General features: G+C 34.4%; 1 protein-coding gene across 3 annotated transcripts in view; it reads right to left on the bottom strand.

Annotated features, from left to right (window-relative positions):
• Positions 1 to 763: 763 nt before the first annotated feature.
• Positions 764 to 14329, bottom strand: part of NELL2 (neural EGFL like 2) — a 357101-nt gene continuing 343535 nt past the window's right edge. Inside the window, exons 18-20 of one of the 3 annotated variants that reach the window (XM_036866748.1) lie at positions 12718 to 12894; positions 11012 to 11236; positions 764 to 1474 (exon numbers count right to left, since the gene is read on the bottom strand). In XM_036866748.1, the coding sequence (XP_036722643.1) occupies positions 1424 to 1474; positions 11012 to 11236; positions 12718 to 12894 (453 nt within the window). In that variant the 3' untranslated portion in view covers positions 764 to 1423. The remainder of the gene's footprint in view (positions 1475 to 11011; positions 11237 to 12717; positions 12895 to 14329) is intronic. The other 2 variants (XM_036866747.1, XM_036866749.1) reach the window with 2 other exon arrangements.

Raw genomic sequence — 14329 nt, forward strand, 5'->3', positions numbered from 1 at the left:
TTTAACATGTAATATCATAATGCCTCCTAAGATTGGGATTCTTTAAATTTTTATATCAAATTGTGAAGGACCAATTCTTGAAGATATTCCCAACCCTCACATACTCCCCTCCTTATGTATATCAGTCAAAGTCCTGGCAGGAAACAGATGGCACACTCGAGCTGGCTAATTAAAGACAGTTTAACAAAGGGATGATTTATAAAGATGCAATAGGAAATAGGGAAAACAACAAGAAATCGATCAGGTACCTGAAAGGACAAAGCAGCCAGAGATGTTATTATCTCTAAGCCAGAAGAAGCAAACAGAAGTTATCAAAAACTGGAGGGGGTAGCTGAACAGAGAGGGTCACCTGTCAGGAGATGTCACATTCAGTAAGTGACACAGCTAATCATAGTAGTAACCTGGCAGGAAAGGAGCCAGCAGAATAAATATCCAAATGTCCTCTTTCTGATATCCTGCCGGTGGTCGCCACTGGTCAAACCGAATCAGAATCCAGAGGACAAGCGAACCTATTAATACAACGTATATAGGTCAGCCCCCAGGATATGAGGCAGGGTAAAAGGTGACTGAGAGGATCCAGAGAGGCAGAACAAAGGTATCCATCACCCATTCCCCCGCCACTTCGGCATGTAATGTAGTGAAAATCACCTTTCAGTTTGGGAATAGCATGGTGGGAGTTTCTCATCAGCAGAACTAGAAAGCAGTTTGTATATTGAGGCATCTGTGGGGGAAAAGGAACACGTTATGCAGACACTCAGACATGTTATAAGGTAAGAGAAATATTTATTTAATTTTACACAAGAACGAGGTTATACTGAACAAATTCAACCAAATAATATTAAGTGCAGTAAAACAAGGAAATAAGGATGACATCTCTTGTTAGAAAATATTAAGTAACCATGCCTGTGCATTATTTTTATCATGACAATAACTCATTTCAGATTTCTTCTCAGAGTGTATACTGTACATATAACATGTTATAGCTTCTTTGCTTTGCTTCGGAAAACAGAATTCGTTCACTGCCTTACATTTTATTTTTTGCAGTGAAGAACTGAACTGATTTGTGAAGATTCTGATCTAGAGGAAAATTTTCTGCACCAGTGAAGCTAGAGCCTTCCAAAGCTCCCGTAAGCTCAGGCTTTACATCCAGAGGTCGTGATGTCATGGTGTGTATTTCACACCCATTCTTCTACATGCCGACGTCAGACGCAGTTGAGGTGGAATTCTGGTCTAGTTTTGCCCCAAGAAGTTTCCTTTTGTGATTTTCTCAAGCTCCACAAATTTCATAATCGAAAGTTTACTCAGCTATTAACAATGCTGCACTTCGCTGCACACAAATCATCCACTTCAACTTTTAATTTTTTTTGGTCTTTTTAATGAAAGAACATTCTTTAAAGAGAAATTTCCAGTGAGACAGTTAACTTCACAGTTCCTGAAGGCACTGTGGATCCACTGAGCAACAGATGTGGCCATTCTAGAGAAAACAGAGGGGGAAAAAAGCATGGTATTACTTTTTCAGCCATTAGTCAATACTCATCGATCGGTACACATAACATAACTGAATGTTTTGTTATTTATGTGCCCCTGAAAGTTCAATAGCTCAATCACTTTTCATGCCTCTACTGTTGCAGAACAAACTATGGCCAGTTATTTGTGGCAAATCATAAGCTAGCTTTATTTACCCCATGGCACTCTCTTAGCTCACATTTGTTGTTTTATTTACTCATTGACAAAATAAGCATTGAGTAAATCGAACCCGAGATATGCTGATGAATGAATAAAGCAGATATGGTCACTACCCTCATAGGACAGGGCTTATAGTTCCGGGGGGGAAAATTAATAAGCAAATGTACAATCAAAAATTGTGAAAAGTGCTAGAAAAGAAACAAACTAGTTGATGTCATGAGATTAATAAATGTCTGGCTACTTAGATTGGGTGGCCAGAGTAGACTTCTCTGTAGAAATGACGTTTAAACCAAGACCTCAAGACAGATCTGTGAAAAGGTAGGCCAAGAGCACAGGGAAGAGCATGAGTAAAAGGCTTTAAAGTGAAAAGAGTTTTGCGTAGTTAAGAAACCTAAAAAGGTTTGGTCTGGGTGAGAATTTTAAGTTGGTGAAGAAAACAGTGTAGAGATGAGGCAGGAAAAATAGTCAAGGAAGAGCCAGATATGCATAATTAGTTTTTATAACAAAGTACCAAAAGAGTATGGTGTATTACAGAAGAGGAAAAAAATTTGTATCTTGTTCTTTTGAATCCTTGGGCTCTTACTTTCTTCCACTGTCTAGCTAGTAATAATGAAAATGTTAGTATTGTTACCACAATCATAAGATGATAATACCCTTCTACTTTTTGAGTGCGTACTCTGTGTCAGATACTTTGCCAGGCACTTTAAATACGTTATCTAATTTCAACCTAAGAGCATTCCCAGTAGGATCACTATTAATAGTCATGTTTTTTTAGGTTTAGAAACTGAAGATCAGAAAGCTTAAATATCATGGCCCAAATCACAAAGCTAATATAATGGTACAGCTGGGATTAAAATTCAGGTTAGTCTGACTCTAAAACTCATCTTCTATTTGATATATTCTCTCAGATAATTGACTTTAGATGATTGAAAATGTATCAGACCTTAATATGATAAAACCAAAAGGGTCTGTTCATGTACGATAAAACTTAAGAAAGGACTTTGGTACTTTAGCCTTTGTTGAAGCTTACCAAATGAGGGAAAAGCCAGTCTATATCCAAGAAGAATATTATCAATTTAACTTAATCCTCTTTCTTTTTAAATTGTTATTAAGCAGAGTTCTTACTCTGACAGCAAAAGAAGGTGACATCCATCTCTTGGATCTCTAGCTGCATTTTAAAGCTTTGTCATTATGTTCAGAGGCAGAGGTTTTCTGGCCAGAACCTGGTCACATGATCTTCCCCAATCCATTGACCCAATGAAGGGAGGGGTGTACCAGTTCCTGAGAATATCAGTTTCTCAAATTGTATGGATTTTGAGTCGAAAGAGAGTTAGGGAATGTTTGGAGTATGAGTATGTTTTAGGAAGAGAAGGTATATTTTCCAAGTCTTCCAGTAGTGTTTTTCTTATTCCATATCAATTCTGCTATAGCAACATAAATGCTCTACAGACCATGTCATTGGAAGCTCCCCAATTAGGGAAACATAGTTCATACAAGAAAGATTGATAAAATATTCCACTGGGGTTCCTGTTTCAGTAATGGCAGTTACTTGTTTAAGACTATCAACTATCCCTCCTATGGATAACTATAAAGTTTGGACAAAATATAAAAACTATTTAAAGCAAAGTGACTAAAAGCAGGTAGACACTGGAGGAGTTTCAATCTTTAAAAGAAGGAAGATGTACTATTTGAGATTCATTTTTACTTGGCATTTTCCCTTAGGGCACTCCCTAGTCTGTGAAGCTTAGGATAACTATAACTCAAGCAGAAAGCCACAATCTGATAGGGCCCACATGTCAGAAGACAACATTTAGGGCTCTGTTGGGCTGCCAGAGTGGCTGGAAATTCAGGAGGAAATGTCTAGAAAGGAAGGAGTGAATCAGCATGTCAACTCCCCTCAAATCTGTGGCGGATCTTTGAATTGCAGAGGAGACTCTAAAGAGACAATCAGAGAGTCACAGCTTGAAGTTTGAAAGATTTGAGCAGATATTTCAGATGCTGCTCACTGTGGGTTTAAAATCTATGTCCTGCCAAGTTAGAAGGGACTGATACAAAATTCAGGCTTTCCATTGAAAGCCCAAAAGGGCCATGATTAGGAAGAAAATGATGTCTCAAGATTAAGAGATTCACCCTAAAACTAAGGGTACACCTGGAATAGACCCACCTAACCAATGTAAAGCCCAGCCTTTCCAACTGCAAGATGACTGGCCAGTAACCTGCAATCTGCTAGAACAAAAATAGTCTTCAGAAGAAGCTAATAGAATGTAGGGTCTATACTATGTATTATCCACAATATCCAGTAAACCATAAACATTACTAGACATGTGAAGAAAAACAGAAAAAAAGTGACTCCTCACCAAGAGAAAAACTAGTGAATAGAAATGACTCAAAGTTAATCCAGATGGTAAAGACTAGAAAGTAGCTATTACTAATACATACAAAGATGTAAAAAAAAAGGATGGTCATAATGAATGATAAAACATGGTAAGTTACAGCAGAGAAATGAAAGTATAAATAGAATTAAATAAAAATTCTGGAACTGAAAAGTGCAATATTCGAAATGAAAAATTCATTGGATGGGTTTAACGGCAGATTAGAGATGGCAGAAGAAATAGTCAATAAATTAAAAAAAAAAGAAATTATCCAATCTTTAAAAAAAAGAGAAAAAGATTGAAATAACAATAGAACCTCAGTGACCTTCAGGATAATATTAAACCATATAATACATGTGTAATTGGAGTCCCAGAAGAATAGGAGGGAAATAATGTGGCAGGCCAAATATCCGAAGAAACAATGGCCAAATTTTTCTCAAATTTGGTGAAAAAAATCTACTTAGATACTCAAAAAGCCCAGCAAACACCAAAGAGGACAAAAAAAAAAAAAAAATCATACTTAAGTTCATCATAGTCAAAATTCTAAAAACCAAAGATAAAGAAAGAATCATGAAAGGAGACAGAGGAGAAAAAAAAGACATATTACATATAAGGGAACAAAAGTACAAATGATAGCTGAATCCTCATCAGAAATAATAGAAACTAGAAAACAGTAGAGTACCACCTTTAAAGTGCTGGGACAAATCTGTCAATCCTGAATTCTATATTTAGTTAAATATCCTTCAAAAATAAGACATTTTCAAATAAATGTAAGTTGAGAGAATTTGTGGCCAGTATATCTGCAATATGGAAAATGCTAAAGGAAGTTATTCAAGATAAAGGGAAATAACACTAGATGGAGATTAACATGTGTGAGAAGAAATGAAGAGCACAAGAAATGGTAAATATGTGGATAATTATAAATATAAAATAAGTATAAAATTTAAAATATAGCATTTTTTCTTCTATTAATTTGCTTCAAAGATATTTGACTTATTAAAGCAAAAATATTGATAGTAATACAGATTTTTAGAGTTTATAGTATACATAGTTATAAATATATGATTATTATAGTGCAAAGGTTAGGGGAATGGGATTATATTGTTCCAAAGTTCTTACATTTTATATGAATTAGTATAATATTAAATCTTATTATACTGTAATAAATGAATGATATATGTTACAACTCCTATACCAACAACTAAAACAATCATAAAAAGAGTTCTAGTGAAGAATTCAAAAGAATAAGTAAAATTGAATAATATAAAAAATATTAACAAACAAAAAGAAGGAAGGAATAGATGATTAAGAATACAAAAAATAGATGGAACAAGTAGAAAACAAATGGCAAAATGGTGGCCCCAAATCCACCAATGTCAAAAACAATATTAAATGTAAATAGACTAACACTTCAATTAAAAGACAGAGATTGTCACACTGGATAAAAAAGTAAGAACTATTTATACATTATCTATAAAAAATGCACTTTAAATATAAAACCATAGATAGGTTGAAAGTGGATGAATCAAAACAATATACTGTGTGGCTACAAATGTACCAGACAATGGACTTCCCTGGTGGTGCAGTGGATAAGCCTCCATGATCCCAATGCAGGGGGCCTGGGTTCAATCCCTGGTGAAGGAACTAGATCCCACATGCATGCTGCAACTAAGAGTTTGCATGCCACAACTAAGGAGCCTGCCTGCCACAACTAAGGAGCCCACGTGTTGCAACTAAGGAGCTGGCAAGCCGCAATTAAGGAGCCTGCCAGCTGCAACTAAGACCCGGTGCAACTAAATAAATAAATGAATATTAAAAAAAAAAAAAGTACCAGTCAAAATTGACTTCAAGTCTAGAAGCCTTGCTAGAGATAAGGAGGGACATTACATAATGATAAACTGGTCAATTCACCATTAGATATAAAAGAATACATACTGTGTGATCCATTTATATGAAAATTTTAAATAGGAAAATAAATTTACTATAATGAAATAAAATTGAGGTTTCCTATGAGAAGTAGGTACTGTCTGGAAGGGGACAAAAAGGTACTTGCTAGGTTGTTGGAAATAGTCTATATTTTGATTCATCAAGCTTATAAAATTATATACAAAATAACTATGCATTTCACCTTAACAAACATTATCTTGATAAAAACTAGAATAAAAGGTGACCCACTGAAACTTAGTCAGGTTGCTAGGAATAGTAACCACCTACTGTCATAACTAATTATAAAATCTATTTTTATGTAGTAACACAGTAAGTTTCCTTAACACCTTGTTATTTCTGGCTATATTTATTGGTAAAGAAGTCATCATCACTCTTTGCATGGTAAACTCTATAACATTAAGATTAGAAGACAGCTGACTTTCAGCTTTCAGTAAAATGTTTATACATGATATATATAATGCATAATATATTTTACTCTTATTTATATTTAAGATATTTATTATTTACTTATCAATCACTATATGGTATTAATATATTAATATGTTTATAAATTATACATACTATAATATAATAAATATATGTAATTATATATTCATATATAATATGTGGCTATAAATAATCTATATAAAAATTAATAATTTTAAATCCCACTATTATCAATATTTTAGTATGTCCTAATAGAATTCACTTCATATTCCTTTATTTTCAACCTTCTTGTAATCAAAGTGCATATGTAATCACACATAGTATTTTTGTCTTAATTTTCATTATAAGCATTGTTAGTACATGAATAATTGAATAATGCAGTCATATAATTACATATTATATAATTATGATATAATGTTATATGTTACAGAGTTCCCATAATTTATTTAACCCATTTTTCCTTTGCTGGATATTTTGATTTCTTCCTTGATTCTGTGTGCCAATTAATGTTGAGGTTAATATTACGATGCATATAGTTTGCTCCACATTTTAGATTATTTCTTTAGGTTGGATTCTCAGACCCAGGATTAGTAGGATCTTCTGGATATTTCTGTGGGGATGGGGAGTGGGCAAAGAGATGTATGTATGGTTCTTGACATGTATTTTTCAATGTCACTAACATTGCATAAGAATTACAATTCCAGTACACCTCTGTCAGCATTGCAAATTATTGTGAAATATTTTTTTAGCATAGTATGTGAAAATAATAATTCATTATGTTAGTTTATATTTAAGTGTCAATTATTTAAAACACTGATTTCCTCTTTTTTGATAGCTGTATTCTTTAGTAAATTGTTTATTCATCCTTTGTTGATTTATTTATGGGGAAATAAGTATTTTAAAATTAATTTTCATATATTTTTAATCTAATAAAGAAATCATATCTGTTGAAAATATTTTTCTAGTTTCTAGTTGTGATCTTCTATTTTGCTAATTTTGTTTATCTACAGAAGCTCTAAATTTTCTTTGAGGTAGATTTTATCACTTTTAAATTAGAAAAGGCATCTTCCTTCAAGAATTTTGATAAATATTTGATTACTTATCTTTGCTTTGATTTATTTTTAATATCTAGCACTTTTTCCACATGGAATTTGTTTTGATACATAATATAACAGTATATACAACTTACATCCTTCAAACTGCTGTCCAGTCATTCCAGTATTTATAGAATAATCCTTTCTTCCTCTTTTGATTTGCGAAGCTCTCCTGATCATATATTAAAGTATTCATTATAATATTGCTCATTTATGGGGTATTTCTTTCCATAGATAGACTTAGTTATCTATTCTAATTTTAGCACAGATGTCCACTTTCCAGACTTTAAGTTTATGGTTTCTAATAGATGAAGGCAACATTTAGAAAGTTAGGAGCTTCATCCTCATAAAACTATTCTTTTCCATACCTCAATTATCTCAGTATTACATCTAGAGTCTCCCCAGGAGTTAAAAGTGGCCCTCTGGCTTCCAATTTCCCAAGTGTCCCACTCAGTGATAATTTATTAAAGGGAATGACCCTCTAATACCTCCTCCCTTTTTATTTCTCAACTGGGTACATCCCTCTTTATCGTCTGGAGCTCAAAACATAATTGCCTGAAAGCTCTCTGACCCATCATAAAGGTGTGTAGTCTCTATTAGATTTAGGAAAGACAAAATTATTAATTCTTTTTTGATGCAAGAATTCAACTTCTAAGTGGAGGAAACATTTTTTTTTTTAACGTAAGCAAATTACATTTGAAGACATCTTTAAAAAGGGAAGGGAAACTCTTAACTCTATTTCTCCCAGCTAACTCTTAATTCCTCAGGAAGTAAAATTGGTTCATGCATTGTACAGCCTCTTAGCACAGTGCAACTTTCCTTTAGAGCATCCATCAGAGTTTGTAATGTTGTCTTTATCTGTTTCATGACTTAATTAATGTTTCTATACTCCACTACCTACAATAATAATAGTCAACATTTATTGAGCGCTTACTCTGAATGCATATGAAATGTGTAGGAAACTTTGTGTGGATCTTCTCACTTAATTCTTATAGCAACTTTCTCAAGTAGGTACTATAATTATTTCTAGGTAAGTAATATTATTATTCCCATTTTTAGATGAGAAAAATGGAGCCACAGAGAGATTAATAAATATCCCTTGAGGTGACATTGCTAGTGAGATTGACCAGGCTTTCAATCCAGGTAGCCTGATTCCAGATGCCACATTCTTCACCTCTAGGCCAGCGCTTTCCAATACAATATTCTGCGATGATAGAAAGGTTCTCTATATGTGCTATCTAATACGATAGCCACTAGCACGTGTGAGCATTTGAAATGTAGCTTGTGTGACTGAGGAATTGGATTTTTAACTTAATTTCAATGAATTTAAATAGCCATGTGTGGTTACTGGCTACTGTACTGGACAGCAGAGCTCTAGAAGCTGCTGGGCAAAAATTTCCAGGAACGATTGTACCCATTTTTGCTTATCATTCTACCCCGGTTCTGGCACAATACCCCACATAATCTGTGTTTATTGACTAAAACAAATAACTCAGAAGCGGTAGGATGGGGAGATGATAAGCGAAAATGGTGCTCTGAAAGCACCAAATTGTGAAGGATGCTCACCTCCAATGAAATCTCTCAAGCCTGTTTGGCATAAGTTTCATTTTTAAAATAGCACAAAATAAACATAATAAGATGAGTATTAGGGATTCATTTGGTAACATTGAGGATATTCTTATAACTCATACTTGATAAGAAGGGAAAAGGGAAATGGCATCAAATAGTAACCTCTGAGAATCGGCACTTATCTGACAAGAAATGAATTTAATGTCAAAATACACTTTCTGGACTATATTTCTACCATGAGCCAAAAAATCCTAGTAGTTGTTTGTAAGGTGGTGAATGACAAGCTCATTCACACTCTTTTCCCCAGAAAACACTCTAATGTTTTTCTGCCTATTACTGAATGTATCTTTCTTGTTGGAAGTATCTGTCTGAGCTATATCTGGTGTTTTACATTCTATCACCCGGTATATGTATTTGTTGTCACTGCTCAGAACAATAATCTAACAGTTAGATTAAGAGTGTAAAGAGACTCAACTCTATTTCGTAATTAAATGTCAGAAAGTATTTCCCTACTGGTCATGAATGCTGAAGTTTCTAGATAATGCACCATTAAATGTACTCATATCAAATGTATATAGGGAGGATGGGAGGGAGGCTCAAGAGGGAGGGGATATGGGGACATATATATGCATGTGGCTGATTCACTTTGGTGTACAACAGAAACTAACACAGTATTGTGAAGCAATTGTACTCCAATAAAGATCTATTTTAAAAAATGTATATTAAAGCAGCACTGCATATACATTATTAGTAACTTTTAGTAGTAAAAGTAACTTCCAAATGTGCTAATGCACTTTTAGAAAACTGCATTAAATGTTCCCCCAAAAAGCTGTGCTTGATTGACAAGCTGTGCTTGATTAAATTGCAATAATTGAAAGAGCTAGAAATTTTGGTTTGAAATAGATAATAATAGCACCTCAAAACTTAAAGCATTTCACATTTCTTTGTCCTGTTACATCAAGCCACTCAAGTAAGAAACTTGTACTATATGAATCTGAATGAAATTGCTCTATTGAAAAAAAAAATTTAAATGGAAATGCTCACTTAAAGAACCAGAGCAGTTATAGATATTTGGCTGTGCTATGGTGGGAAAAATCTGACATCTTTGCTTTCTTGTTGTTGTTAAGCTTTCCAGATTATTTACTTAGTTCTAGTGTTGATTCTAAAATTTTGACTATGAAGTACAATGACCATGAAATCAAATGTTTGTAGGAACAATAATCAAAGTAGAATGTTTTCAACTTTGTCACCATCTGTGAATTCTATATACTCTGTCTACATTACCAGTATTTCTATTCTCAGTGAAGTAAAAGGCACAATGCTCTATTTTCCTATGAGAATAAAAAGAAAAATCTTTATAATGATTTTTCTCCAGCCGTAGGAATAAAATATGGTAAACAACAGATCTTAAATTTTTCAACTCAATGTAACTCACCACCACAAACCAAGAAATATGCCCGTTTTTGCCATATTGATTTTCACTTTGGAAAACGTAATATGTTCACTTTGTTGATATATCTTATCTCATAAAAGGACTAGATAAAAATCAATAAAATAATATTGTCTTCTATCATGAAAGAAACATGAAGTTTGGTGTTGTATTCTTTTATTTTAAGATGTGTACAGTTAGATGCTTTAGGGCAATTTACGTAGGTTCTTTCTGTTCTGGTGATATTAGTAACCCATCATTCTGGTTTCTGACCAAGCACCTCCTTCTCCCTGAATATGCATTAGAGGATGCACAGGACAGTCAGCCTTGGCTCTAATAAAGCTGAGTGGCCCTCCTCCCATCTCTGTTTGAACAGTAAATAGGAAAGAATATGCTTCCCATTGGCCAGGTTAAGCACATTAGTATCTGTGAATCCTGGGTGCAGCTGGCCAGGTGCTCCCTACTTGAATATAATGAATGGGCTTTACCTTGCACTGGCAGAGAGTACACTCAGTGCCATGTTTGATCCAAGAGGACCCAGTGAAGCGAACCACATTCATCTCGTCCAGGCAAGTTTTGGTGATGTCATTACGGATGGTGTCGGCCTGGCAAGGGTCGGTGACACAGCGCGGGCAGCACTCATTCTCTGGGAGGACACTGAATTCACACTCCACCTCTGGGCAAGGCAGGGGCCAACAGTCAACTTCCCCTTGCTATAAGGAAAGCAGATGAACAAGGGCAAAGGGAGGAGGAGGGAGGGAGCACATTGTTTACCGAATACTCAATTTGTTTGATGGACATTTATACTCAGACCTTCACAGCTATGAATCTTGCAGGGAATCCACAAAAGCCCTATCAGAGAGATGAGATCTATACTGCAGATGGATTATAAAACAGTCTTCAGGGTTTAAACAAGAACAACAATAAAGGAAAGCAAAAACTCTTTCTCTTAAAACAAATTTGCATGCCCTTCTCTTTCCCATGACAAAGGAGAATTGTTTACTACAGAAGAGGTTTTTACTTAGTTTCTGCCTATGAGATGGTTTTTTCATTTTTACGATCTTTTCCCCCTACCTTCTCATTTATTCCCTTCTGCAAAAACAAAGTTTTGTCCACTGACAAGAAAGTAAACTGAAATATGAAGGAAATTTGACAGTTTTTCTTTGTTCATTTATACGTTTCTCAATGTAGGGACTTTGGAAAAAACAAAACAAAACAAAACTAGGAGCTGATTTCAGTCATTTTTATTCCACATGAGAAAATTGTGTGAATTGCATCTTTTTAAAATTTAGTTCCCACCTGTTTCTTATTTTCTTCATAATTCTGAGTCTCATGGTCTTGGAGATGAAAGCGGCCTTCAGGCACAGAAACTGACCTTGCTCTTTTAATTGATTTTTGGGTTGAAAGTATAAAAAGGAAGCAATAAAAAAGCATTGCCTTAAAAATATCTTCACACAAATAGAAAGGAAACTAGTCCTAACTTTAAAAGTAGCATCTGTGAAACTTTCTTCTATAAAGACATATAGACCAATTTTCCTTTTTATTTACACCACTAGAAAGAAACAAGAAATTTGGTTAAATGAAAAAATGATTGGTATTTTCTTTATCAAGTCTCATCTTCTTTTTAACCTATTGTTTCCAGTAGAAGTTTCATAAATATATACATTTAATTCTAAGATTCTAGTAAGTATTTATTGCATATCCATATTATGTGTAAAACAGAGTGCCCACCAGAACAGCATTGACAGTAATAATCTTTAGAAAGAAAAAAAAAGTGTGTTTTTTTTGTTTTTGTTTTCTTACATCTAAGCATAATTGACAGAAATGGATTAACAAAAGGTCTATTGGAAAAAGTGATTTTTTTTTTGAATGCCATTATTCTGTTCATAACTGTCTCTAAGTAAACCTAAGCTGAGTGGGATTGGGGAAGCCAGGAGAGCCTTTTCTTCTTTTGAGCTCTGGAGATAGTCCTGAAAGACTGACACGACATGGTGTACCACATCTACCCCCAGATATTCCTTCTCAGGTCCTGAATGCATAACCATCACCTTATCATCCTAACCAGGTTCACTTTTTGTAACTCCCAACACTATGGCCAGGTACCGAGTATCGGTGCAGGGGGCAGGGCAAGGTTGCTTTACGATTTCAGTTCTGGGCTTAAACGTTTCCCTGAACTTCACATAGCTGAACTTACCAAGCAGCGGCACTGCTGGCAATTCTGGACCCAGGTGTCACCACTGTTGTACAAGGTTTCCCCATTTTGATGGAGGCACTGACTGCTTAGCCTTGGGTCACATTCGGGGCAGCAGAAAAGATCAACCGTGGGATTCTCACAGTCACAGACCATCCGTCGACACATTACAAATCCATGCTGTATGACAAGGGAAAAAAAAGCAGTTACCAGAAACCTCCATTTCTCAATATACTAACATCATATGTATGTGTGTATCTGTGTGTGTGTACATGTGTATATACGCACACATATATACATTTTATATATATTACATGCTATGTCTATAATCTCAGATGTTGATTGGGAAGTTGAGGTAATTCACACTGTTTACCCAATATAACTGATTTTCTTTAAAATTCCATTTTGTAGCTAACACCCAGAAAATACTTAAGCTGGAGAACTTCCAATTTTCTTTTCACACATTACTCTTTAAATGACTTGAGTGGAAAGAAAATTTTCAGAAATAACCAGTTAAAATGATAACCACTGCATGGCTCTTAAGTGTAAATAAATTGTGTATGTATATACAAATATACATTTACTTGTTTATTAATATAGTAATTTGAATAGTAACTAAATTTTGTTTTGTGTGAGGGCTTGTATGTTTATATTTGGTATCTAGTCAACAAGTTTTACATATTATTAAGTTTCTAGAATATTTTAACCTTATGATTTGTACAAGCTGTTATCAATTTCTTTAATAATAGTTGAGTCCTTGGTATTATTCATTTAACTATAATTTAAATGTCTATTATCAACTGGGTACACATAATAGAACACCTCTCTAAAACTGAAATATAACCCAAATAGATATTTTTCACTTGCAGGCCATAGCATATTCATTATGGTTTCATTTATGCATTCATTCAAATATGATATTGTGACTATAGAAACATTAGCATAGTTAGAAACAATATTTTACCGTATGAATAAATAAACACATTGTGGCATTTCCATACAATGGAATACTATTCAGTAATAAAAAGGAATGGGTTACTGATACGTGTAATGAATATAAATGAATGTCAAAACATAATGCTGAGAGAAAGAAGTCAGACACAAAAGAGTATGGACAGTCTTCCCTTGGTATCCCTGGGGGAATGGTTTGAGGCCTCCCGTGGATACCAAAATCCGTGGATGCTCAAGTCCCTTATATTAAATGGCACAGTATTTGCATATAACCTATGCACACCCTCTGGTTTACTTTAAATTATCTCTAGATTACTTATAACATCTAATACAATGTAAATATTATGTAAACAGTTGCTGGTGTGGGGGAAATTAAAGTTTTGCTTTTTGGAACTTTCTGGAATTTTTTTTTTCCCAAATATTTTTGATCCACAGTTGGTTGAATCCATGGATGGGGACCCTGCAGATACAGAAGGCCAACTGTGTTATATGATTCCATTTATATGAGGCTCTAGAAAATACAAATCTAATCTATAGAAACTGGAAGCAGTGTTTGCTTGAGGCTAGGGCTATGGGACTAAGAAAGGACCGAGGCAACATTTTGGGTAGGTAAAAATGTTCTGTTATATTAACTGAGTGATGGTTAAATGGGCGTATGAATTTG

Source organism: Balaenoptera musculus, chromosome 10 (assembly GCF_009873245.2).
Source record: "Balaenoptera musculus isolate JJ_BM4_2016_0621 chromosome 10, mBalMus1.pri.v3, whole genome shotgun sequence".
In the NCBI taxonomy this organism is placed as follows: domain Eukaryota; kingdom Metazoa; phylum Chordata; class Mammalia; order Artiodactyla; family Balaenopteridae; genus Balaenoptera; species Balaenoptera musculus.